At 52.0% G+C, this 24825-nt stretch overlaps 1 protein-coding gene across 2 annotated transcripts in view; it reads left to right on the top strand.

The window, feature by feature from the left end:
• OPHN1 (oligophrenin 1) overlaps positions 1 to 24825 on the top strand; it is a 51205-nt gene that overhangs the window by 6410 nt on the left and 19970 nt on the right. For both annotated transcript variants that reach the window (XM_064712641.1, XM_064712640.1), the window contains exons 2-8: positions 9025 to 9120; positions 13037 to 13098; positions 14469 to 14540; positions 20718 to 20819; positions 21742 to 21852; positions 22438 to 22542; positions 23499 to 23628. In XM_064712641.1, coding sequence (XP_064568711.1) covers positions 9025 to 9120; positions 13037 to 13098; positions 14469 to 14540; positions 20718 to 20819; positions 21742 to 21852; positions 22438 to 22542; positions 23499 to 23628 — 678 coding nt within the window. The remainder of the gene's footprint in view (positions 1 to 9024; positions 9121 to 13036; positions 13099 to 14468; positions 14541 to 20717; positions 20820 to 21741; positions 21853 to 22437; positions 22543 to 23498; positions 23629 to 24825) is intronic.

Below are 24825 nucleotides of genomic sequence, written 5' to 3'. Positions count from 1 at the left end.
GTTCCCACATGGATCCGGAGGGATGCACATTCCCATCTGGATCCAGGGGGATGCACATTCCCAGCCTGATCCGGAAGGATGCACATTCCCGCATGGATCCAGAGGGATGCACATTCCCATCTGGATGCAGGGGGATGCACATTCCCAGCCTGGACCCGGAGGGATGCGGTCCCTCCCCGCCCCGGCTCGCTGCTGAGCCGCCCTGGTGGCTCAGGGCTCTCTCCCTCCCTGGCTGCGCTGTGTGACTCAGCTGGCCCCTGCCCAGCCCCGCTGCGCCCTTATCGAGGGAAACTCTGAAATCATCGGGGCTTGGAGCGAGCGCCCGCCGGAGCCTGCCCTGCCCGCGAAGGGGGGCTGCAGGGACATGCGGATCATGAGACGGCTCCGTGGGGATCGCTCTGCTCTGCCCCGGATAAGAGTCCGTTGTTTTCATGTTTGTTTTCCCCGTGTCCGTCCTGCCTGTGCAGCAGCGGGAGCCGCGGATTTGGAGCACACCCTGTGTGCTGCTCAGCCAGAGCTCCGTGCCAGGAGCCTGCTCGGGGAGCTCTGGGTGGTGTGGCTGTGTTCACAGGGGTCCCAGGGCGAGGGAAGAGACGAGAATCTCGACTCCATGTTTCAAAAGGCTGGTTTATTATTTTATGATATATATTAATATATATGTATTAAGAAAATTCTATATTAAACTATATATTATATTACAATTAAATATATTTAATTATATATATAAAATTATGTATATATTAAAATTATATATTAAAACTATACTAAAAGAATAGAAGAAAAGATTTCACTAGAAAGCTAGCAAAGAATATAAAAGAATAGAATAAAATGAATAACAAAAGCTCATGACTCTCAGAGCCCGAGCCAGCTGTTGTTAGCCATTAATTAGAAACAATCAACATAAGCCAATCAAAGATGCACCTGTTGCATTCCATAGCAGCAGATAAATATTGTTTTTCTTTTCTTCTGAAGCTTCTCAAGAGAAAAATCCTAGCAAAGGGATTTTTCAGAAAATATCATAGTGACAGCCTGGAGCACTGCAGGGATCCCTGCTGCTTCTCTGATGCCCCTGGGAAAGCGGCTGCTGCCCCTCCCTGACAGCTCACTCCTCCCAAGGGAGGGCAAAATCCATTTGTTTTCCGTGGCTCAGCTTCATGTATTTTTATTTTTATCTTTCAAAGAGCCTGTTCTTCATTCCCCAGCCCGAGGACCTGTCCCCAGGCTGGCACTCTGAAGGTAGTGACTGCCTTCTATGAGACAGTGATGTCCCACATGAGGTGTATAAATAGGTGCAGCAGCCAGAGCCACCTGCCAGCCTCACCCTGCTTCCAGCTGGCTGCCTGCTTGGCTTCCAGCCCCAAAGTGTCACCCTCAGCCACAGTTCACCTGGCCCTGCCATCCCCAGCACTCACCTGGCAGCACCATCCCCACCCAGCTCTCACCTGGCCATCCCTGCTGCACCCAGCAGCCTCTGTGCTGGGAGTTCTCAGGAAAGCTGAGGATGCTGCCACCCTTGGAGCCTCCCATGCAGGGTTTGGGAGCTGCTGACTGCCCAGCTCAGGAGCTGCCACCACTTCCAGCAGCAGCTCTGGTGCCCATGGAGCTGGGCACTGTCCCCCAGCTGGGCTGTCCCTCCTGCACCCGGGTTAATTGTGCCCCAGGGCAGTGCTGAGCAATCCCTGCTGTGCTGACACTGGATTGGGACACCAGCTGGCCTGAAATTCCTGCAGGTGTGGCAGCACCAGCCTTGTGCTTGGGCTTGGTCTGTGATGAACCAAGAACTGTGACGGTGTTTTGTGACTCTTCTCTGCCTCTGCAACCCCAGGAGTTGCATTATTTCTTACTGTGCATTTCACCACTTTTGCTGATTTCTAAGGCAGCTCATCTTTTCTTAACTTCCATTTCGGTTGGCCACGTGTTCTGGGCGGGCTGCCCTGTGTCTCTTCCCAGTTTTGCTGAAGCAACTCCTCCAGCTTTGCAGGGCTGCAAGGTTGATTTGAAAGGCCAGCAAAATGGCAAAAGGGAAAAAACTAATCTCTGAGAAGTTCAGGCTTCCAAAGTGCAGCTTTACCCATGGCTCAGTGCAATTTTACCCGTGGCTCATCCTGAGGAGCACTAAGGGAGGTGCTGATGCCAGCAGGAATTTTGCTGCGGTGGGGAGAGCAGAGGTGCCCTGGCTGAGCTGGGCCAGGCAGGAGGCTGTGCTGCAGCATCCTGTGCTGCCCTTGTGTTGCAGAAGCACAAATCACTGAAAAAAATTCATCCAGCACACTGTCCCTTATAAAAATATTAAATGTACAGAAGTGGTGCTCTCTAGGAAAGCAGTACAAGCCAGTGAGTGTCACTGGGAGAATGGTGTGCCCCATGTCTTTGCTTTGAAATTCTGAAGGCATCATCTGCTGCATGATTCTCTTCCTGATCAATGGATCTGTCACTATGGAGGTCTTGGGAAGAAGATGCTGAATAATTTAACCCCAGGGAGGGTGAGAGTGCATCCTTCTCCCAGAAGCTATATCTCACATCACTCCCTCCCAGTTTTCCCCAAAACAGACCAATATACCCCAAAACTTTGTTGTGCTTCCAGTCTTGCTTGGTTGCTTTGTGTTTTGGTTGGGGTTTTGGGCCGATATGTTGCCAAACTTCCAAGCTATTGGTGATGAGATCCATGATCTCCTTGTGCTCCAGGCATGCAGGAAAGAGCCCCTGTGTGTGTTTAACTGCCTTGAGCTTTGAGGTGCAGCCTCATAACCTTTGCCAGCTCATCTGGAGCATGGCAGGTTCTGCAGAGCCGGTTTCCTTCAGGCAATGAGGGAGATAAAGCAGGCGTGAGAATTGTGTGATGAGTGTGAACCCTTGCTGTCTGGCTCCTTGGGTATTTAATTTAACAGTAAATAAGAAAATAAGCCTGTCAAGCTCGTTTGGGCACTTCCCACAAGGCTGGCTGGGCAAGGAGAATAATTCATAATAAAAGATTGAAGTTTAGGACAGGAAACAGAAATTGTGGAGAGTGGGAGGGGGATGTGCGAGTGGAGGCGATGGTCCAGAGGGCAGGTAACCAACTAGCAGAGCAAAAGGTCAGGGAGAGATACTGAGAAATGGCCTTTTACTGGGAGCACAGCCATGCTCTAATGCCTGGATTCTGGGTTGGACTGGCTGTGAAAGGGAAGCAGCAGCTTATGAACAACTCAGTCAATGAAGGGCTGATTAGGAGAGGTAAATGTGTGACAGTGTGAGACATCCAGTCAATTCCTTCACAAGAGATTTGTAAAGCACAGCTAAATATAGCAAGTTATTTTTAGCACTTCATGCTAGCCACTTACTCCTGGCAAATGGAAAACCCGTGTCAGTGTGGGAAAAATCGCCTTTGTCCAATGTGTCAGGATTTCTGAGTCCCCACAGAGCCTTCAGGGGATGGCTTGGCCTGGGTCAGTGCCAGGCACTGCCTGTCCTGGGCCACTCAGTGATCCCTGGTAGTGAGCATCTCTCCTCTGGGCTGCAGTCCTTGCAGGATCCTGTGTGGATTTGGGACTACCTAGAAGGCTAATTGTAAGCTTATTTATAAATAGGTTATATTATATATTATAACTAGAAGGTTATATCCTCATCTGAGAAAATTAACCTGTTTAACATGTTTCTGTGTTTGAGCAGCTGTGGAGTATTTGGGAGTGTTCCATGAGTCAGGGCTCATTGCTCCTGATCCTGATGGCACATCTGGCTCAGAGGGGGAGCTCATGGCTTCCCAGCCTGAGCTGTTTTTGTGGGACAGAGACTGGGGGCTTCATGCAGGTAGTACACACAGTGTAAATCCAACACCTTGGAGCAGAGTCTGGCCACTTTCTTTGTGTGCTGGCTCCTAAAAGTGCTGCAAGGAGAGAGAATTCCCCAGGAGCAGTGGGTTGGGTACTGTGTCCAGAACCTCCTCCCCAGGGTGGTGATGGTGATCACTCTCCTTAGTGATGCAACTCCCCATGGGGAATTCTTTGGCCGGAGTTGGTAACAATGGGCACATTATTGTCTCCTTAGGAATCACAGCCATCTCTCTGTGTGCTGGGAAAAGTGGAATTTATCAGGCTGTATGTATGCTGTGCACAGCTCTCCACCAGGGAGGAGAAAATCACCCATAGGGACCATTGGTAGGAGATGAAGGTGTGTCCTCAGCTGCTGTGTGTCAGGGTCTTGCAATGTTTCCCTGACAAAGATGGATTTCCAGGGTTGAGATCCCAACCCAAAAATTTCCATGTTTTAAAATGCCCTTGTTTAAGGGCAGAGTGAACTTTTATTGTCTTTTGTTTGCTTATTTGAAGGGAAAGTGTGTGGCCAGCTTTGATAGTTCTGTTTTCAAGCTGGAGAAGAAGAAAGCAAAGTGCAGAGATGGAGCTCCTGCTTAGCTTTGCTCTGGTTATTTGCAGTGCCACAATCAAACCCAGGTTGTGTTTTCCCTGTTGATTCCTTATGAGTTTTATTCAGAGCTGAAGCTGTGACTGTGTTGCTCTGGCACTGCAATCTGTGGGTTGGGCACGTGCAGAACCTCAGGAATTGCCTTTTCCCCCATGGAAATCCCTGCTGGCTGCTCTTCCCTGAGCTCTCCATGTGTAGGTGCGGACAGGGAGAGCAGTGAAAGTCACTTCCCACCTTCCAGTGTGGGCTGGGACATCCTGTCCCTTCCTAGGAGCGGGGCAGGGATGCTGCAGCCCCATCACTGCTCAGCTGGATCAGATTAAACTCAGGACTGCCTTTCACTGAAAGTGTCACTGGCCAGTGATTGCAAAGATGATGAGTAGAGGGGTGGTGTTTTTATTTTGTTTTTTCTTCCTTAATTTGCTCCCTGGGAGCAGCATGTGATGAGGATTAGCCAAAGGGCTGCTGAGCCCACTGCTTGCTCTGCCCCTGAGCTTCTGGAGGAGCAGCAGTTCCCACCTGGCTGTTTCCTAGGAAGCAGAGTGGTGCTGTATACCAGCTGCTGCACAATGTCATCTAAACAAGGGCTGTTGGGGTGTGGATAACAGGGGTGAGGGTGCTGGCAGCCTGGCCAATGTGATGTGTACCCTCCACACCCACTCTCCTGCACAGCTGGAGATGTTCTGTTGGTTTTCAAAGTGTTTATTTCTAGAAATCAGGCTGGTTTTTGTCCCTGTGTCACACCTAACTTCCCATTGTGTCCTGTGGTGTTCCATGAGGCAGCCCAGGCCAAGCCCTCCTGTCCTGGCTCAGGATCCTGCTGGTCCCCGTAGCTGTCACTGCTTGGTTGTCACAGCCACTTCCATTTCTGTGTGCTCAGGGGCATGGTTTCCTCTCTTGGGAACAGAGGACCATGGCAGTCACACAGACTGTGACCTGGGTTGCAATTAGTAGAGCTAATTAAGGCTGTGCACCTGTGGTACCTCGAGCACTGCAGACCCTCAGCAGCACCTCCGTGCCCCATTCTCTGCCTGTGTCTGCTCACCCTGTTCCTCCAGGGTTCTTTTCTGTGGTGATGGCTTCCTTCTGGTTTAAATTCTAAGCATTGGAGGAAAAAGAAGCAGTACAGCCTGGTTTGGAGCTCTGCTTGTGTTTGTGATTTGTCAGAGACCTGTGGGTTTTGCAGTGGTAGCAGCACTTTTTGGTTTGTGGTTTTTGGTTACCTGTGGTTGCTGTCAAAGTTTGAAGTGAGAATCGTAGTTTCTTACTGAGCAAGCTGTGAGACACATCCTTCCAGATGGCTCTGGAAGTGTGTTTATCCACACATAAATACAGCCCTGAGCTCTGTGTGTGCCTCCTGAGGCTGGCATGGCTGGCACTGCTGCTCCCTGCAGCCCTGTTGGGGCCACTCTGTGCAGGGATGGAACTTCACTTTGACTAGGAGAGTAAATTACTGTAACCACAAATGGTGATATTTGGCATTGCTTCCTGAGGCTGGAAGGGAGAGGAGTCCTTGAGGACTCCTGATGAAATTCATTTTGGTGTGTTTCCATGGAAACAGGCTGAGCAGGCAGGGTCTGTGGGGCAGTGCTGTTTGCAGGGATATTCCAGCTTGGAGCATGGCACTGTTCCTTGATCCTTGGTTATGGGTCTGGGGGAGCAGGACAGGCCCTGCAGCTGCCTCTGCCTCCTGCCAGGCTCTGGGGTGCAGAGCAGCAGCCTTTGGCAAATGAGTGTTTTTATGGAAGGGGAAACATTTCCAACAGTTGAAACAAGGGAGAACACAGAGTTATCTCTCCTAGCGTGGGATGGAGCCCCGCTTTTCCACAGCAAATCTTTTCCTGCTGGCTCCTTCCTCTGGTCAAGCCTCTTTCCTGTGGCCATGGCTTATCCCTTTCTCCTCAGCCCCCCTGTCCTGCCTGATGGGGTGTCACCAGTCACCACTGCCATTCGGGTGCCACCGAGGGAAGGGGCAACATCCCACCCAGTGTGTTTGAGCACTGACACCAATTCTCTGCCTGAGGGCCTGGTGCTGGGCCCTGCAGGGACACAGACCCCGAGTGGGGACATCTTCTGTTCCCATGGTGCCAGTGGTCAATCAGCCCTGTGCTGTGTCGCTGTCACACCCCAGGGCTGTGGCAGTGCCAGCAGTCACTGAGCCCTGTGCTGTGTCCCTGTCACACCCCAGAGCTGTCCCACAGTGCCAGCAGTCACTGAGCCCTGTGCTGTGTCCCACTCACACCCCAGGGCTGTGGCAGTGCCAGCAGTCAGTGAGCCCTGTGCTGTGTCCCTGTCACACCCCAGAGCTGTCCCACAGTGCCAGCAGTCACTGATCCCTGTGCTGTGTCCCACTCACACCCCAGGGCTGTGGCAGTGCTGCAGCAGCAGCGATGCTGCCTTGTGCATGCACACAGGAGCTCTGTCAGGAGCCAATGTTCAGCCAAGGCTCTCTACGTGTGGGAGTGGAGTTGTGTTGCTCTGGAGAAGCCTGGTTTCCATTAGGAGCTGCTCCAGAGCCTGCCAAGCACGCAGGGTACGGGCTCACACCCCCCTCCCTCTCTCCCTCCTTCTCTCCTGGGCTGACAGGGACACACAGCACATGGAGACCCTCTGTCCCTGCCAGGTGTCACCCCTGGGACCTGTGTGTGCTGCCTTGCTCACAGGTACACTGGAGCTGTGTGCCTTGTCACGTGCCCCCAGCCAGCACCCATGGAGGGGACAGACGGACAGACAGACAGATGGGGGTGCTGCTGCTTTCAGAGGGGCTCAAGGACACACGCTGGGCTGGGAGGGGTGTTGGGAGGGAAGGATTGAAGATCACCTGTGACCAGCAGCAGGGAGGGGCTGGATGGGGCCACAGCAGCGTCAGGGATGGTGACAGTGACGAGGATTTGCAGGGGATGAACAAAGATTCCCCTGAGCAAGGGCTGAATGTGCCTCCAGCCTGGCCTGAGTGAGCACTGGGGCACTGAGGGGGAATTATTTGCTGAGGTTTTCCATCAAGTCAATGACATCGTTCTGTGAGAGTTCACCCATTTACGTGCTCCAGCCCCTGGCAGCTGGGGCTAAATAGTGACATTCAGGCCTGAATCTGCCCATTCAGGAGCCAAGGTTTGACCCATCAGGGAGCTGCTGAACGAGGCTTTTGAGGGAGAAGCAGGGACTGCACTCTGAGCCTGCACTGGGGACCCGGCAGTGCCCCCACCCCTGCCTGCCCAGGGACCTTGGGGAGGGTCAGGAGCTCTTGACCTGGGGACAGGAAAAGCAGGGCGGTCTGGGGACCTGCCAGGGTCCCACACAGGCCATTTGATTTCTTTTCCCCAACATTCATTTATTTCAATGTTGTCCAATTTTTCTCTCCCCTTCACAGCAGCATTTCAGAGCATCCCATGATTGCCACCACAGTAGTAAGTTTTATTTTCAAATCAAAAAAACCCATCCATGTATACCAAGTTCCTCTATACAGCAGTCATGGTGCTGGCTTGGCAAAGCAGTGGTGGGAGCTGGTTGCCCATATGGTCTGTGCTGTCACATCTTCCCCTCTTGTAATTTCATGAATTTCTGAAAGTCCTGTCTCTGTGCACTGCCACAAAGGAGTCCAGCTTGGAACTGTGCCCATAGCTGGAGTCCCAAATTAGAAGTAGCAATGCAAATCAGAGTCTTGCATTATTCCTTTGCTTTTCTTTTTGTGGCCTGCATGCTCCTCTCTGAGGTCAGGCAAGTGCAGCCTCCTTCTGTTTGTATCTCAGGAATTGCTGTAGCTTTGTGCAGGATGATGTGGTTAGTGCAGTGAGTGTGCTGTCCCTGCTGGCCCTGGGTCAGGCTCTGTGCTGGTGTCACTGTCACGTCCCAGGGCCCCTCTGCCAATGCCAGCAGACGCCATCCAGACACGTCCTGCAGCCACACAGGGTGCAAAGACACAAAGCATCCTTTGGGCCAGAAACTTCTCTGCAAGGTCCAAAAATAATTTGGACTGAGCCACAGGAAACATCAGGCCATTTCTCTACTTCCAGCCCAGACTGTTCCTCACCAGCAGGAGCAGCAGGTCCCAGGGCCATCTGTGGGTGCCCCTGGCTCAGCTGTGTGCTCTGTGGCACTGTCCTTCCCTCAGGGCCTGCCTGTGTCCATGACCCCACACAGGAACAGTTATTTTTAGTCCTGCCTTTTCCCTCACATTTATTTTCTGACTCTACAGATTTTTCTCTCATATTATGAAACAATTTCTGTGAACAGTGGCCAGCCTGTCCAACAGCCCCTGTGCTCCAAGGAACTGTGCTTGTGCACACAGAGCCCTGAAGTATCTCCTCAATGTTTTCCTGCAGGGAAGTGTCCCTTCCTGTCTGTGGCTGGACACAAGGCCATTGATCAGTTGTTGTACTGTGTGATGCATCCATTAGTGCTGCAGAAGCTTTTTCAGAGAGAGAAAAAACCCAAATCCAATTCTCTCTGCAGCCTCTGAGGGTTATTAATGCTGCAGCATTTTCTGCAGCGCTGAAATTCCCAATGCCTGTGGATTTTCATAACCACCCTCCTCTGGTCTTGTTCCATCAGGATAAATTCCTAGGACATGCAGCCTCTGTAAAACAATTGCAGAAACCCACATCTGATTGCTCTGTCCTTTTCCAGGGTACTCCTCAGCAGTGCAGAAGTTCTCCCAGACTCTGCAGTCCTTCCAGTTTGACTTCATCGGTGACACACTAACAGATGATGAGATCAATATTGGTGAGTCTCTGCTTTTTGAAGCTGATTTCCAGCAATTGGAACAGTCTCCCTCTCTAGGAATTAGCCTGCCTGATGGTTTTTAAGCAGCCTCAGGAGCCGGGTTCCAGGCAGCTCTTCCACAGCCTATTTTCTGAAGTTGAGCAGTCACGGGTTGAGTTTCACATTCCCAATTCAGCGGATAATTTGCAGAGGTTTTCCATGGCTCCAGGCCTGCTCTGTGCTGCCAGGTGCTGGGGAGGAGGCAGTGTGGTGCTGACCTCCCAGCCAGCCCCTCTTCCCAGAGCTCTGGGAGCCCAGATCTGGGTGCTGCTCCCAGAGCTGCCTTTGCTGTGCTGGAACAAACAGCCCCACGCTGCCCTGCAAGGGCACCAGGCTGCAAACTGCTGGGAAAAAGGGCTGCTGGATGTGTCTCAAATGGAAAACAATGGCCATCTGTGCCCTGGGCAGCCTTGCAGGGCTGCTGCCTGCACATCTGCTTGGGGATTAGTGATCCTGGAGCTATATTACATCCCTGCCCTCCCCCAGCTCAGCTCTGGGAGTCACTCAGCATCCACAGCCCGGGCCCTTAATGCCCCAAACCCTGCACGTTTCACATGAATCTGCTCTTGGCTTAGTGAGGTGAGTGCACTCTGTGGGGGTGACAGGGGGTGCAGGAGGGACAACAGAGCATCCTCAGCCCCCAAGGTTCTCACCCTGCCCCATCAGACAAAACACTTGGGCCACCAGCCTGGGCTGAGGAGCTGGGGCTGCCCACAGGCTCACAGGGCATTGTCCAGGAAGGAGAATTCAAAGGGCATTCATGGGGTGGGGCACAAGGCAGAGGGTCTTTTCCAGGCTGCTCCCAAGGGCTGCACAGAGGGGTAAAAAAGAAAACCAGCTTTTGTCAGGCAGTGGTTGCAGAGTGGCAGCAGTGTGACATTGCTGGTGTCAGATCTGTCAGCTGCTGTCAGAAGGGGAAGGAAGTAGAGCCTGCTCCTTGGGCTGTTGTATTTAAAGCCACATGAAGCAGACTGCAGCCTGCCCCTCCAAAGCTTGTTTCCTTTATGGAAAGTCTCTGGGTGAAACCCACTGGAAATGAGTCAGCCTCCAAATGTGATGGCAGCAGAGGTCTGAGCTTCCAAACACACACGGGTCAGGGAGGGGGGAACTCTGCCATGTAAATGCCCCTCCTGGGAGCTGAGTGGTCTGAGGCAAACAGCCATGCAAGGAAAGGAGTGTCCCTCCTCTTGGCTGGAAGGAACAAAGCTCCAGCAACCAGGCAAGGCTGCTGGGAATGACAGAGGTTGAATAAAGGGAGTGTGGGATGGGGGAGAGCAAGAGAGCAGATGTAAAACTCTCAGTGGTGAAAGGAGCGTGTTTCCCTTCAGTTTTGCTGGGGAGGATTTGTTTTGCTTTTTCAAGAAGAGGTCCCCAGCTTCCCTGTGAAGAAGCCTGGGCTGTGTTCTCCTCCCACCCAGGCCCTGGTGTGCCTGCAGGGGTTGAGGCTTCCTTATTCCTGACACAGCAGCTTCCATCTGCCAGGGTGCCAGGGTCTGCGTGGGAGTGCAGAGCTCATTTCATGTGCAGGGCATGGGAGGGAAGCACAACACTTCCAGGCACTTCTTATGCTCTGCAAGAGAACGTGTTTGGGTTGTAAATAGAGCTAAAGTCACACTGCTCTCTCCTTGTGTGGGCACAGCGCAGCCTGGCACCCGTGCGGGTGGCAGCGGGGACACTGCAGGTGGCAGTCAGGACACTGGGCTGATGTTGTCTATCGTGAGCAGCACTTTCCCCTGGGCATGTGAGAGGTCATGGATGCACCTGTGTTACCCCATAGCTGCAGCTCCTCCACTGTCACCTCACATGACACAAATCAGCAGCTCCTGCAGAGATGGAGGGGCAGTGAAATGGGGGAGAATGTTCTTCCCTCCCAGGCACAGGAACCTGGAATCCTGTAAGGATCTTCCTGGAATGCTTCTGGCTGCTCAGCAGAGTCACTCTGGCATTTCCAGGTGTCATTGCCCACGTGTGGCTGGGCAGGCTGTGGCTGCTGGTGGCCCCCCTGCTCCACACTGCCCTGCATGGGCTGGCAAAGTCTGACCCAGGCCAGGAGCACAGATCCACCCCAGGCACTGCTGGGCTGGCAGCAGGGTCTGAGCCTTTTGTGTGCTGCAGGGTCACACTCAGTGGGCTGTTCTGTGACTGGAGCCAGGAAAAATGTTCCTGGGCTTTTCCTGTAGAGCAAAGGGAAAAACAGCTAGGGAACGTTTTATGCACTGACATATTCCCTGTAAGTTTGGGGCTGGATTCTTTCTCCCTGTGATAATTCTTTTCCTGGCTCAGGTCCCTGGTGTCCATGCACTCCACCATCCTGGGGAGCCACAGTGACAGCCACATGTGGCCCTGGGTGTGAGCACCATGAGCTGTAGGGCCATTGCATTGCTGGGTGCTGGAGCAATCACTGGAGGAGAGCTCAGAAGCTCCTGACTCATCAGGAAGGTCTGTTGTGCCACTGCCAGCTGAGTGCCCGTGTCACCAGGCTGTTTGTTCCCTTCTGTGTGTCTCAGCAGCTGCAGAATGAATCCTTACACTGGATTTTAGGACAGGTACCTCTCCCAAGGTGCTGCTGTGAATGAGGAGAGAGGACTCTCAGCTTGCACAGGGAGCACAGGATCAACTTCTCCCTGACCTGTGGGACAAGTGAATCCTGTGCCTGCACTGCTGTACAGCTGCTGTGCCCCCCACGTGCTGCCCTGCCCAGCCCAGCAGGGAGGGAGGGTCTGAACTGCAGAGCTCTGGGGTCTCACAGAGCCACTCTGGGATGTTTCCACCAGGGCAAGAGGGAGCCTGGGACCCACCAGACCTGTCCCACACTGTGCTGAGCAGGCTGGAGCTGTGGGAAACTTTCCCAGCTAACTCCCAGGTACACTGGGGTGATCAGGGTGTTCCCCCAGGCAGCCAGCACACAGCCACAGTACCTGCATGGGCAGGTGTTTGCCCAGCCTTGCCTGCAGCCCAGGGAGAGGGGAGTTTGGCTTGGCACTGTCAGTGCTCTGCTGCTGAGGGGTTTTCTCCCCTGGGACAAATCCAGCCCCTTCCCAAGTTCTCCTTTGATGGGCAGGGAGAGGGGCTGCATGTTCCCCCTTGGTGTGGGGTCAGCTGCTCCCACCTAGTCCTTTATCTCATCAGGCTGAATTAGTGTTATTTCAATTTGTTAAAGGAAAGGTTTCATGCTTTTTTTATTATAGTTGGACTCCCAACTGCTTATCAATGAGATCTTTTTGTTTCACTGCTGACATTTTGGGGAGTGGTGTCAGTGTCTGTGACGATGTCTACACCTACTGCCTTTCCTCCTGTGCATGGACTTTGTGCCTCCTGGTGCTGCATGTGATCTTTGTCATTCCAGGCCATTTTCATTTGACTTGTCCTGGTCCTGGCAAGCCTCTGCAGCTCTTCCTGGGACAGAGGTGCCAGGTCCATTGTGGTGGTGCCAGGCCAGGCACCCCTGTCCTGCCCAAAGTGGCAGGGCCTGTCCTGCTGCAGGCCCTGGGGATGCCAGTTCTCTTTCTACCTCTCTGGCCTTTCCCTGCATTTGCCCCTTCTCTGCCACCTATATTGCCATCTCTATAACACAGTTCCTAATAAAAGCTAATTAACATCCTCTCACCTTCCCAGGGCCTTTACTCCTTCATTGCCTGGGTGGGAGACCCTCCTGTCCCTTGCATACATAAATACCCCTCAAGGCCAGCTTGCACCTGGCATTGCCTCACTCAGTTTCTGCCAAAAGGAGCCACCTCTTCTTGGCTTTTTGTCAGCCTTTAGATGGCCATGCTGGGGGTGCAGCCACATTGGAGTGTCCTGATGTGTGTCACACACTCCAGTGCCACATCCAGTGCCATGTCCCAGCTCCCCTGACCAGCCTCTTCTTCTCTTACAGCTGAGTCCTTTAAGGAGTTTGCAGAGCTGCTGCAAGAAGTGGAGCTGGAGAGGTCCATGATGGTAAGGAGATGGGAGCTGGGCTCTGTCATTCCTGAATGCCAAATCACAGCCACAGCACCATGTGTCTCTGTGTCAGGCTTCTCAGCAGAGGGAAGCTGGGAGCACTGGGAATGTGCTCTGCACTCATCTGTCCATGAGCCCTGAGCATGGGCAGGCACAGCAGTAGGAGTGGGGGGCTGTGGCTCTCCCAGGCAGCTCAGGCAGGCACAGAGCCCCAGGCCCTGCAGCTGGAGGGGCTGCTCACTGTGGGGAAACCAAGGGTTAAAGAATCAGAAGTGTTTTTGCTCAGTTTTGCTGGGTGCAGGAAGGCAGGTGTCCCTGAGCCCATCAGTGCTGGTCCAGTACAATGCACTGCCATCACCTTCCTGCTGCCATGTGCCCTCAGCCTCTCCAGGCTCCTCCAGAGCCAGTGCTGGCTTCCCATTCCACCCCTAATTCCAGGAAAAACATGAAGGTTAGGCTCGGTGGAGAGCGTGCAGCGTGCCAGGAATGTGCTGCTTGGCTCTGCCTTCCCCTGCCTCGTGCAGCAGCAGGAGCTCCTGCCAGGCTGGGCCAGAGGGGCCATGGGCAGGCAAGGAACTGCAGGAAACCAGGAAAGCACTGAGATATTTCTTTATTATGAATTACATCCCAGGTAGAGTGGCTCCTTTGGCAGTGGGGGCAGCAGTGGAAGGTGTTTCAGGGGTTATGGGCACTGTCCAATTTTCAAAGTTGGGGTTTTTTTCCCCGCTACTTGTAGGACCACTTGTGTTTTCCAGCAGCTCCCTCAGGAGGTTTCACACTGTGTTCATCAGATTTAAATCCCCTGAGGGGCTATGCTGTGGGGTGCTGTCCCCTTCTGTCCCCCTCTCCCTTCTCTGGAGCCTGGGACAGAGCCTGTCAGGGGAGTGGGGATGGGAACAGACAGCAGCTGGTCCCAGTGCCAGAATGGAGCTGGAGCCAGTCATACAAACTGGGGTGAGCTCACTTTCATGTGGATTCATGGTAAAGGTGGGCAGAGCACCACCCAGGAAAGATCTCTGAGACATGAGGCAGGAGTGGAAGGGACACAGGCAGGCTTTCCCTTTCCCCTGGCTGTTCTGAATCTCGAGACAAGGGAACTCCATCCTTTATTTGAGGTGGGGGACACTCCCTGTCACCCACAGGGTGTCCCCAAAGCCTCCTGGGATGTGGCTGGGGTTTGCTGTGTGTCACCCATGGGAAAGAGCAGCTACAGATGGTTTAAGTGAATTCACCTACAGACAGAGAAGAAGTTTCCAGTCAAAAACATTAGAATCTCAGAGCTCTTGGCTTCTAGCCCTGTTCAGCCTCTGTTTAGGAGAAAATTGATCAGCTCCCTGCAATTAAAATGCTTTTTCTTTGCCCTGTAGGTGCAGAATGCGAGTGATTTGCTGATCAAACCTTTGGAAAACTTTCGGAAGGAGCAGATAGGGTTCACCAAGGTAAGGTTTGTTTGTTTGTTTGTTTGTTTTCAGTGTAAACAGATTTGTTTTCTGTTACTGTCTTTGAATTCAGATTTTTCTCCTGTTGTTGCTAACAAGCAGTTGCTGCACTGCATTCTGACTTCAGGCACTCACAAACTCCCTGTTCAATGCTGGCTTTCAGCTGCTGGCTGAGGGTTCGTGCTGTGACTTTTAGTCTGATTTTTCAATCTTAAGAGTCTCCAAAATCTTTTCCTGAATTCTCTGGGTTCTCTCCTGGCCTGATTCCAGCACTGCCTCTGTCCTGAGCAAGGAGTGCTTGTTTCAGCCAGGAGATCCTTCTTGCTGCTTCACCCCCTCTCCTTTGTTCAGTCAGTGCTTTTGAGAATAAAATACTTTCTGCACAGAAGTGTGTGGTGGAGTGGGAGGGAGGAAGGGAAGGAGGGAAAGCAGGAGAGGCCAGCAGGCAGAACCTGATTATAGTCATAGGGCTTTTGTTATGAAATATTTACATAAAGCATCTAATGAGTCTTTCAGATGGACCAAACTTTTAAAGAAACAAGCTATAAAAAGCAAATTCTGCACATGTGGAGCACAAAAGATCATTTTTCCCTTGTCTGCTATCAAGAAATCCAGGTTCCATGTTACTCAGCGGCAGCTTAAAATGGGGCTGGCTCTGGCCCAGCTCTGAAATGGAGATGTTTTGGAGAACACTTGAGGCTTGGATTCAGCCCAGCCCATCTGGAGGCTTTGACTTTTAATAAATACAGGGTTTGAGGAGAGATACTTGATGGCCCTCCTGCCCTCTGCCATGCCCTGAGGGCTGGTGTGAGGAGCCCTCTGAAGAGCTGCAGCCACAAGCATGGCACAGGTGCTGCCCACGGCCCCTGCCTCATGTCCTTCAGGCTGGTTTTGTCCCAGAGAGCCCCGGAGGTGTGTAAGGGCTGCTCTGCCCCCAGCCCAGAGCCTGCTGTGCCCCAAGAGCTGAGCTGGCTGCACCCACAGGCCTGTGCCCATGTCCTGCTCCCTTCCCTGATGGCAGGCACGGGTCTCAGCAGGGCTGGTGCCACTGCCCCAGCACTGGCACGGATTCACTTGGCAGCCTGCAGCCCTTCCTCAGTTCCTGTGCATGGCATGCACTCTGTGTGGAAGCACAGGGTGGTGACAGTGGCAGGACACTGCTCAGAGCAGCTGGGGAGGTGGCAGAGGGCAGGAGGGTGTTGCAGGTGGCTCAGCCATTGTGGTTTGGTTTGGGGTTTTGTTTCCTGTGAGGAGCATGAGCTGCAGGGGTGCCAGGGCATTGTGGTGGGAAGAGGGCTGTGCTGTGGCTCCATGCAGGAGCTCACAGGACAGCACCTTGCACCGTGCCAGGATCCAGCTGTGCCCATGCTGACAGGGATGCACAGGGAGGTACCCCTGTCCCCAGTGCCACCCCAAAGCCTTGACAGGGTGCGAGTTTGGGAGTGAGCCCCAGCCACTCCAGCCCTGTGTCCTCAGCTCTGATGCTTCCCTGACAGCAGCCACACTGCTGGTGGGCTGCACCCTCAGGTGTCACCCTGGGCACAGAGCCTTCCTTCACCTGCCAGCCTGCAGGGCATCTCTGGGCCATCCCCAGCCAGCAGCAGGAGGGGGGGGAGTACAAACGAGGCTCCTCATTTGTGCTCTGTCAGTGTGGGTTCCTCCCATCGCTGCTGAGCCTTCCATCACCCCATGGACCCTTTCTGATCTGCACCAGGGGCAGAAGCCCAGGGCAGGCTGTGGAGCAGCCTGGAGACATGACACAGGGAATTTGTGCCCTCTGCTCAGTTTCCGTATTTTGGCAGCGTCGCCTTCTGTGAGATGTTTTCTGTTCCCTGTGCGAGCTGCTGCAGCCAAATAGGAAGAGCCCTTGAATCGAGGCTTTGTGATGGCTCTGGCTGGAGCACAGCCAGTCTGAGCAGCACATCTGAGTCTGCATTCAGCCGGGAGCAGGGGAGTCTCCTCTGTGCTCCACACGGGGCAGCCCCTCCAGCCACTCCCTCCCGCACAGCCCCACGGTCACTGCTTCTCCTGGGACCTGCTGTCACTGTGGGTGACACTGCACAGATAAAAGGGATCCCCTGAGCTGACTTATTGCCCAGCTCTGGCACTCATGGCCCAGGGTGAGTTTGGGAAGGAGCTGGTGCACATGGAGGTCCCATCCCTCTCTCTCCAAGCCCTGGGGCTCAGCTCCACAATGTGGGGCTGGGACCCTTGGGGAAGAGCTGGCCGAGGAGGATTTGAATAGAAAAGTTTAATTCCAGTTTCACTTGGAAGGAAACAGCTTTTTTAAAAAAAACACAAAGCCAACTAAAAAAATCAGAGGGAGAATTTTGTTGGGATGTACTGTAAGAGCAAGAGGAATGCTGAATAGCTGCAGTGTTTATCAAAATTTCTTCCATAGGAGATAACATATTCCTACAAGGTCTTAGGTAATTCTGTTATTAATTTCATTAATTATAATTTTAAAAGAAAGGGAGGTTAATAACTTCTGCTTGCTTTCATCTCTGGGGGAGCAGGGCCTAAGGAGCATTTGAGAGAAAGCAGTGGGTGAGGGTAAAATGCCAGGATGAACTGAGTGTGCTTTAACAAAACTGCTCTTTCTACATGCCTTGACTTTTTAGAAGTCTGTTTTTAAATTAACTGCAGATGCCTCTTAAAAATGAACTGTGATGATCCTGCATCCACCACTTTTGCACCCAGACCCCTCAGGTGTGCATGGAGGTGGGGGCTCCCAGCAGGAAAAGTGTGTTTGATTCCTTATGGAGAGGAGAAGCGGCCCATGAGCTGGGCTTCTCACCTGCCACTCACTCCACCTCCCTGAAAAGGGTAATTTCAGAGGACCCTAATTAGCAACTAATGGTTAAGGGGGAGTTTTGGCAAGTCTGTTTGCCCTTTTCCCCCTGATGAGCAGGACCTGAAGCTGCTGAGGGGCTTCAGTGTCACCCCAGTGCTGGTGGCAGTCCAGGTGCAAGCAGGACCTGGCACACACAGAGCAGCCAGAGCTGCTGCTGCATCACCTGCCTCAGCAGGCAGGCAGTGCTGTCCCAGGGGCTGTGCCATCCCTGAGCACAGCAATGCCTGCCAGAGCTCCCAGCATGGGCTGTGCCATCCCTGGGCACAGCAGTGCCTGCCAGAGCTCCCAGCACAGGGTGGTTCAGAGCCCCCTCCTGCCTGCCCTCAGTGGGATCTGCTCAGTGTCTCCCAGTGAGAAACAAAGGGAAGGTGGGTGGTGCCTTTTGGCAAACCTCAGTGCAAACGTGGTGCTGCCCTTTGATGAATATTCATGAGGAATTAATTTGTGCTCGTGTTTCCAGATTGTGCTTCAGTCTGGGTGATTTTTTGTGTTGTTTTTTTTTTCTGTCTTGGCTTGCTCTGGTCAGCAGCCAGCTCAGAAGGATTTGTAGGTCATCCTTCTGCTGTTCAGTTACATGCTAATTACCAGAGTGGGAATGATTGGCCAGCTCCCTCTCAGTGGCCCAAAATGCCACACTGCACTGTGGTCCTGTCACACATGGGTCCATCCTGGACATCATTCCCAGTCCCTTCAATCCCCAGAAAGAGCTCAGTGCTCCCTGTCCCCAGTCCCTTCAATCCCCAGAAAGAGCTCAGTGCTCCCTGTCCCCAGTGTGCCCCTGCCTGCCTGGTTGCTGCCGGAGGAGGAGGCACTCCCAGAGTTGTTCCTGTCTGGCTCCCCAGCTCCTGCTGCAGAAGGAGCTCCCCTGCTCTCCCAGGCTCTTCCTTTCTCTTCACCAGTATTTCCTTGAGCAGAGATGACCCCTCTTCCTCAGAACCTGCCATATCTTCTCTTCCTCAGAACCCACCAGGGAGCTGCCCACAAGCTGGTGACAGAGCTGCTGCCTGGTGGTTTGTGGTCTCCCTGTGGCTGCAGGCTGTGGCCTCCTGTGGCCATCTGTGTGGGCACCACAGCCACACACAGCTCATGGCCTCCTCCATGGGCTCTTGTGGCCATGTGCACGGCCACCACAGCCTCCCACAGCAATGTCACCTCCCCTGGGACAGGCCAGGGGCCATGTGCTCCCAGGCTGCTGCATCCAGAGGCACATCCCCCTGCCCATGGGCTCTGCCATGCCTGGCCATGGTAGCACCAGGCTCTGGTGGTTCCCTTGCCCTGTGCTTCCCACAGCTCCTGGCTGTGACCCTGTTCACAGGGGTCCGAGGGTGAGGGAAGATACGAGGATCTGACTCCATGTTTCAGAAAGCTTGATTTATTATTTTATGATAAATATGATATTAAAACTATCCTAAAAGAATAGAAGAAAAGATTTCATCAGAAGGCTAGCTAAGAATAGAGAAAGAAGGAATGATAACAAAGGTTTGTGGCTCGGACTCTCTGTCTGAGAGGCTTGGAGGCTTTCTGAGGAAATGGAAACAAGAAAAGTTCCTGGCTGTATTAGACTGGGCATTAATGGCACAGACAGCCCAGGAGTTTGACCTTACAGACACAGGAACTGCTGCTCCACAAATGCTTTTGCTGCTCTGGGTTTGGGTTTGCTGATCAGAGCCTCAGTCACGAGGGTGGTGGTTTGTTTTCATCCTCCTTCCTGGCCTCAGCCCACAATTGCTGCACTGCTTAAATTAGGATTCACCCTTGGAGGACTCTCTCTTGCTCTGGATTTGGTGTAGATCTTTCTGTTCTGGTGTGTAAGGCTGCTAGCACAGAGTCACAGCACCTGATATTGCAGGGGGTGATTGCAGAGGATGCACTTCCCTTCAGGAGCCTTGTAATTCCAGGCTCTGCACAGCAGGATATGCAATTGCTGAGGTGAAAAGGTTTGCTGGGCTAAGTCTGCCCTGCTCCAGACACTTACACAGGGGCTGGTGCCACTTCCTCATGGTAACTGTGCTTTCACTGCAGCCATGGCAGGACTCTGGTGGGGAGAGAATCCTCTTCCCTGGAAGGCAGCTGCTAGGAATGCTTGTTCCTATTATTGGGAGCCACCTGTGCTGAGCCCTGGGGCTTTGGGAGCCCCCAGGCATCCTGCTGCAGAGCATCCAGACAGACAGATGGAATAGGCTCTGCAACTGGAACAGGGAAGCAAAACTTCAGGCAGGGGAAGCTGTGGTCGCTCCTGAATTTGTGAGGAAAGTTCCTAATACCCAGCAGAGCCCATCTGCTCTGGCTGTGGCACTGGTGTATGCTTGCTTATCCATGCATTTCTGAGTGGGGGCAAGAGAACAGGATTTCAGGGCTTTCAGGAGATAGATGTTGAAAGATGCTAGTAATTCCCCAGAAAGCTGGAACTGCATTCCACTTGCTTGAGTTTTCAAAAGCCAGACAGAAGATCTGGGCATCCCATACACACCTGCACTGTGTGTACACCAGCTCTCAGCTGCTTGGACCTGGCACTGAGGCTGCTGCCAGGCTGGAATTTCCTGATTTCAGTAATTTAGTTGCCTCCCAGGAATTCCTGATGTGTCAGATACCATCTGAAGTGGGTATTTGTCAACCTGGCCCCTACTCTGGTTGTTTTGTGATTGCCAATGTCAGAGTCAGTGCAGACAGGAGCCAAGAGCCTGGTGCTCAGTCCTGCTGCTCCCTGCCTGCTCTCAGGGGTTCCTTCTTGAATGTCTCTGTTTGCTGCTCTTGTTCATTTGTGCTCTTTGCAGCACTGCTGAGGCAGATGAGGATTTCCTGCCTGCCTGATGACCTGCCAGGCTTCAGCTTTCCTTCTGGTACTCTCAGAAACAAATTATAAACTCTTTAGAGCAGAAAGTTGCCAAAATCTAATGAACCTTTTCTTGACCTTGCTGTGTCCCTGACATTGCAGTGTTTGCCCAGTTGTTTCTGGGCTGTGTGAACAGCATGTCAGGAGGTGGTGAACAGGTTTTTGATGCATGAGCACATCTTCAGTTTACTGGATATTGAAGAGATTGAGAGAGGGAACAGCACCTCCTCAGTGGGGCTTTTGCCATGATGTTGGCATGGAAAAATACTTCTTGTATTGCTAGACTGGGTCTTGAGGTGTAATTGCATCCAAGGTAGGCAAGGGGCTGTGAAATCACAGCAAATGAGAAGTGGCCTTCTGTTCTCTGCCTGGGTTGACCAAAATTTGTCCATGGGAATACAGAATTGCACAAAGAATCTCGGTGTTGATGCATGTTCTTATCTAGAAATTGCCAGTAACTGGTTCTGCTTCAACTTCTTTGCATCTACAGGAAAGAAAGAAGAAGTTTGAGAAGGATGGAGAGAAGTTTTACTCTATGCTGGATCGCCACTTGCATTTGTCTTCCAAAAAGAAGGAATCTCAGTTACAGGAGGTGTGTATGGAATTTTTCTCAGAGTTAGATCCAGAAGCAACAGCACCAGCTGCTCTAGGTCTTTAAAAAAGGAGAGGAATCATCCCTTAAAATAACTAATTGAAACTGATAATCAATTAAATCTACCCAAAGCCTGAGTTCTCTGTGAGATCAGGGAAATCAAGCTCATAGTTCTCCTGTGTCTGTTGGATGCTGGTTGTGGCTTCAGACATTGTCATTGCTTGTTGTCACCTTGATGGTGAAGGGCAGTGACCAGTGGCACTGGCACAGTGGGGGACTGGCCACCCTTTCACCTGGGGAAGTGCTCTGGCTGAAAAGTAACCAGTTATTTTTCCTTTTGCTGGCCTGGTGTCCTGCCCTGCTGCTTTTGGGTGGCTATGGGGGCAGGCAGAGGAGGGGGGTTCCTTCCAGCTGGTGCTGCTGCAGGCATGTTGCAGCAAGGAAGGAAAGCCAGCTGTTCCAGCCCACACCAGAGCAGCTGGATCTGGTCAGATCTGTCAGACCAGTTGTCACATTAACCTACAAGCATCTCTGCCAGGCAGACTGTGTGTGAGCTCATTGTGTGCTCCTGCCACTGCTGCAGCTCCAGAGCTGCTGGTTCTGGGACACAGATGGAGTCAGGCAAGAGGGTGGAGATGGTGGCCTTGTCAGGAGAAGAGGTTTGTGCTAAAGTAATAAAAGAGCTTTGGGAAAGCCTTTTCCTTGCAGAGTGAGAAGAGGTTTTGAATGCTTGAATGAAAGGGAGCCAGAAATGGGCAGACTTAAAAGAATATCCAATGTTCCAGCTCACAGCTGGGCTGGACATCAGGCAGGTTTTCAGTGAGGACAGAACTGTGTGTGGGCTGATAGACAAAAGTGAGTCAAATATTTTCAAACTACATGTGATGTATTTTCTTTTTCCACCTTTCCTTCTTTCTTCCAGGCTGATCTTCAGGTGGACAAAGAGAGACACAATTTCTTTGAGTCCTCCCTTGAGTATGTGTACCAGATTCAGGAAGTACAAGAAAGCAAGAAATTCAGTATTGTGGAGCCGGTAGGAGCTTCCTTTGCTCTCAGTCTCATTTGCTGATGCTCAGATGTGCTGGCAGGGGATGAGTTGCCAGCTTGGATTAGGTCCTGTGGGGCTGGAGCACTGTGAAGCCCCTGTCCTGTTTCTTCTGGCTGTCTGTAGATTCTGAGGAACAGGCTGGACACTGTACAGAGCTACAGGTCTTATTATAACTTATCTTGGCCTCCTGGGTTTGGTGAGTGCTGTCTGTCTGCAGAGGGACAGAGGTGTCACCTGCTCTGCTCAACTGTCCCAGCCTGGCTGAGTGCAGGTACCCTGCCCTGGATGGTGGCTCTGCCCCAGTGCCAGCTGCAGTGGGATGTGGGATCCTGTACAGATCTGCTCTGGGTCTCCCTACAGGGTCTTTCATTCTGGGTGTTTTATTCAGACAGATGTGTGGCTGGTAGCTTGGGCTTTAGGGACACTGGTGGATAAGCCATACCAAGGCTGGCATTCCAAAGCTGTGAGGAAAAAATAATTGCATATGTAATTTCTGAAACCCCACACTCTGTCCGTCTTTCCTTCCATTATAAACAGAGAAGTTCAGTGTGTCCCTTCCCTCCACTGCAGGTGCTGGCATTTCTCCACAGCCTCTTCACTTACAACAACCTGACAGTGGAGCTGACACAGGATTTCCTCCCATACAAGCAGCAGCTCCAGCTCAGCCTGCAGAACGTGAGTCCCTGCCCAGCTGAAGGACTTTTCTGTGTGACTTCTGTTCTCATTTGTATTTACACACCTCTGATGGCAAGGTCTTTCCACCCAAGCAGTCTGGCCATGTTTGCATTGTTGCAGATACAGATATTTCCTTCTCAGTTCGCGTGGGTTTTCCCCTTTTTTCATGGGACAGTTCACAAGTCTATGAAATTGTTTTCTCTGGAAGGGGCTACTGCAGTTGCATCATTTAACCTGGTGCATAAACAAGCCTGAGATTTTCTTTCAGTCAAGAGATTGAAATTGTACTATAAGAAGGCCTCTAACCTTGATCTTAATGGTGCTGGCTTCCTGCAGGCTTGCTGCATGCCTTGGTAAGCTCCTCTGCTGGCCAAGTCTGCTCATGGGGTAGAATATCTGAGTCCTGTTTCCTTTATCTTCAGTCTTTCCTGACTGGCCTTCATTTCTGTGGAACAACAGCCGTAAATCTGAGCCAGGATGGTTTTGCTGCTGGCTCATTAATTGGTCCAAGTAGTATTCCATCCAAATGCCTGGATTTGGTACCCCCTGTTGATGTGACTCTTTCATGCTAAGCACTGTAGCATGATCAACACCTTTGGGAGGAGAACACACCTGTTACCCAAGCAATGGTGTGAATGGGAGCTCCTCTGCTCCAGCCAACCTTGAAATGTGCTAAAGTTCCTTAATTAAAAGAACAAGTGGCCTCCCAGCTGTGGCCTTCAGCATCCTCTCTGCACATGATGTGTCTCTTCAGTCATCCGTTAGAGCTCAGTGGTTCTTATAGCCCGTTTCCAGTGGATTTGTGGAGTGGTTTCCATGTTTTGTACCTTGGGAACGGATTCATTTCTGCTACAGCACCTCAGATTTGTTTATTTATTACTCCTCTAGGAATAAATAACCTGCAGCTCACTTTTTGCTCATGTTCAAATATGCTTCTGTTTATTTTCTGTTTCCAGACAAGGAATCACTTTTCCAGCACACGGGAGGAGCTGGAAGATCTGAAGAAGAGGATGAAGGAAGCACCCCTAACCTGCAAGCTGCCTGGGCAGCCCACCATCGAGGGCTACCTGTACACTCAGGAGAAATGTAATGGCTCTGGGATGCGGCTGGATGCAATAGGGAACAAGGCTGCCCTGACATAACCCCCTGCTGCCCTGGGTGTCACCACAGCCAGGCACAGCAAGCCCAGGGTGTCACCTTCTGCCACTGCTGAGCTGTCACTGCCTGCAGTGCCTGGAAGCACTGGCAGCCTCAGCTGGCAGCAATGGCACAGAGCTCTGTCCAAGTGACATATCTGTGACAGCACAGGGATAATTGCCCTGCACTCTGTTGAGATGGGATTTATGACTCCAGAGCCTGGAGCTCTGGCAGGCTCTGCCTTGGCTGTGTTTTACCAGGATGAATCTGGTGTCCTGCCCAGCCTCCCTCTGGCAGCCTCTGTGAGCAGCTGAGCACAGCCAAGGTGGAACCAGTGCTGAGTTAAGCTGCTCAGAGCAAAACTCGTAATTCTGAGCAGAAGAAAATCAGACCAAATACAGCGTTTTCCAAAACCTGGCTGCAGCTCTCCATGGCCACGCAGCAGGAATGCTCAGGGGACGTAAGTCTGTGCAAAACTGTGACTTCTGAGGCTACAGACAACTTTGTAAGCATTCATTCTTAATCCTACGTAGAAATCTATTTATACATATATTTTTAGTCTGTTTATCTTGCTTTTAAAAGAAAGCACACTCAGTAATTTTAAATCCTAAATGTGGCATGTTCCTGCAGGCCAGTGGCTATTTTCTGTCTCTATTTATGCTTCCCTCTAAATCAAGTATGAAAAGTTGTTCTTCCTGACAACTGCAACCTAAAAACAAATTACAGAAAAAATACCAATTTAATTATTTCCTATAAATGGATTCAGGTAAGAAAACAGAGGAAAGTGACTATGAATCTGGAAATAGGAACTTCAGAGTATTTCAAAGCTGCTGTTGTCTTCATTATTGAGTTTTCACCCACAGGAAAAAGCAGTGGGGTTTGTGAAACAGACATTCAGGACTTGTAGGATCCTGTCAGTGTAGGTCTTGGCTGGGCTTGGCCAAACCAGCCTGTCTTGTGGTCAGAGTCCCACAAATGCCCTTTCACCAGCTGTGAGTTGGGAGGGTGCTGGAGGCAGCTGCTGCCCTGTACTCCTCTCCTCCTCCCCTCCTCCTGTTTCTCCTCTCCTCCTGCTTCTCTCTTCCTCCTCCTCTCCTCCTCTTCTCCTCCTAACTCTTGCCCATGGAGACATCTTCAAGGTTGATG

This window comes from Zonotrichia leucophrys, chromosome 4A, assembly GCF_028769735.1.
Source record: "Zonotrichia leucophrys gambelii isolate GWCS_2022_RI chromosome 4A, RI_Zleu_2.0, whole genome shotgun sequence".
In the NCBI taxonomy this organism is placed as follows: domain Eukaryota; kingdom Metazoa; phylum Chordata; class Aves; order Passeriformes; family Passerellidae; genus Zonotrichia; species Zonotrichia leucophrys.
The sequence above is the reverse complement of the archived record's forward strand: the minus strand, read 5'-3'. Positions and strand labels throughout refer to the sequence as shown.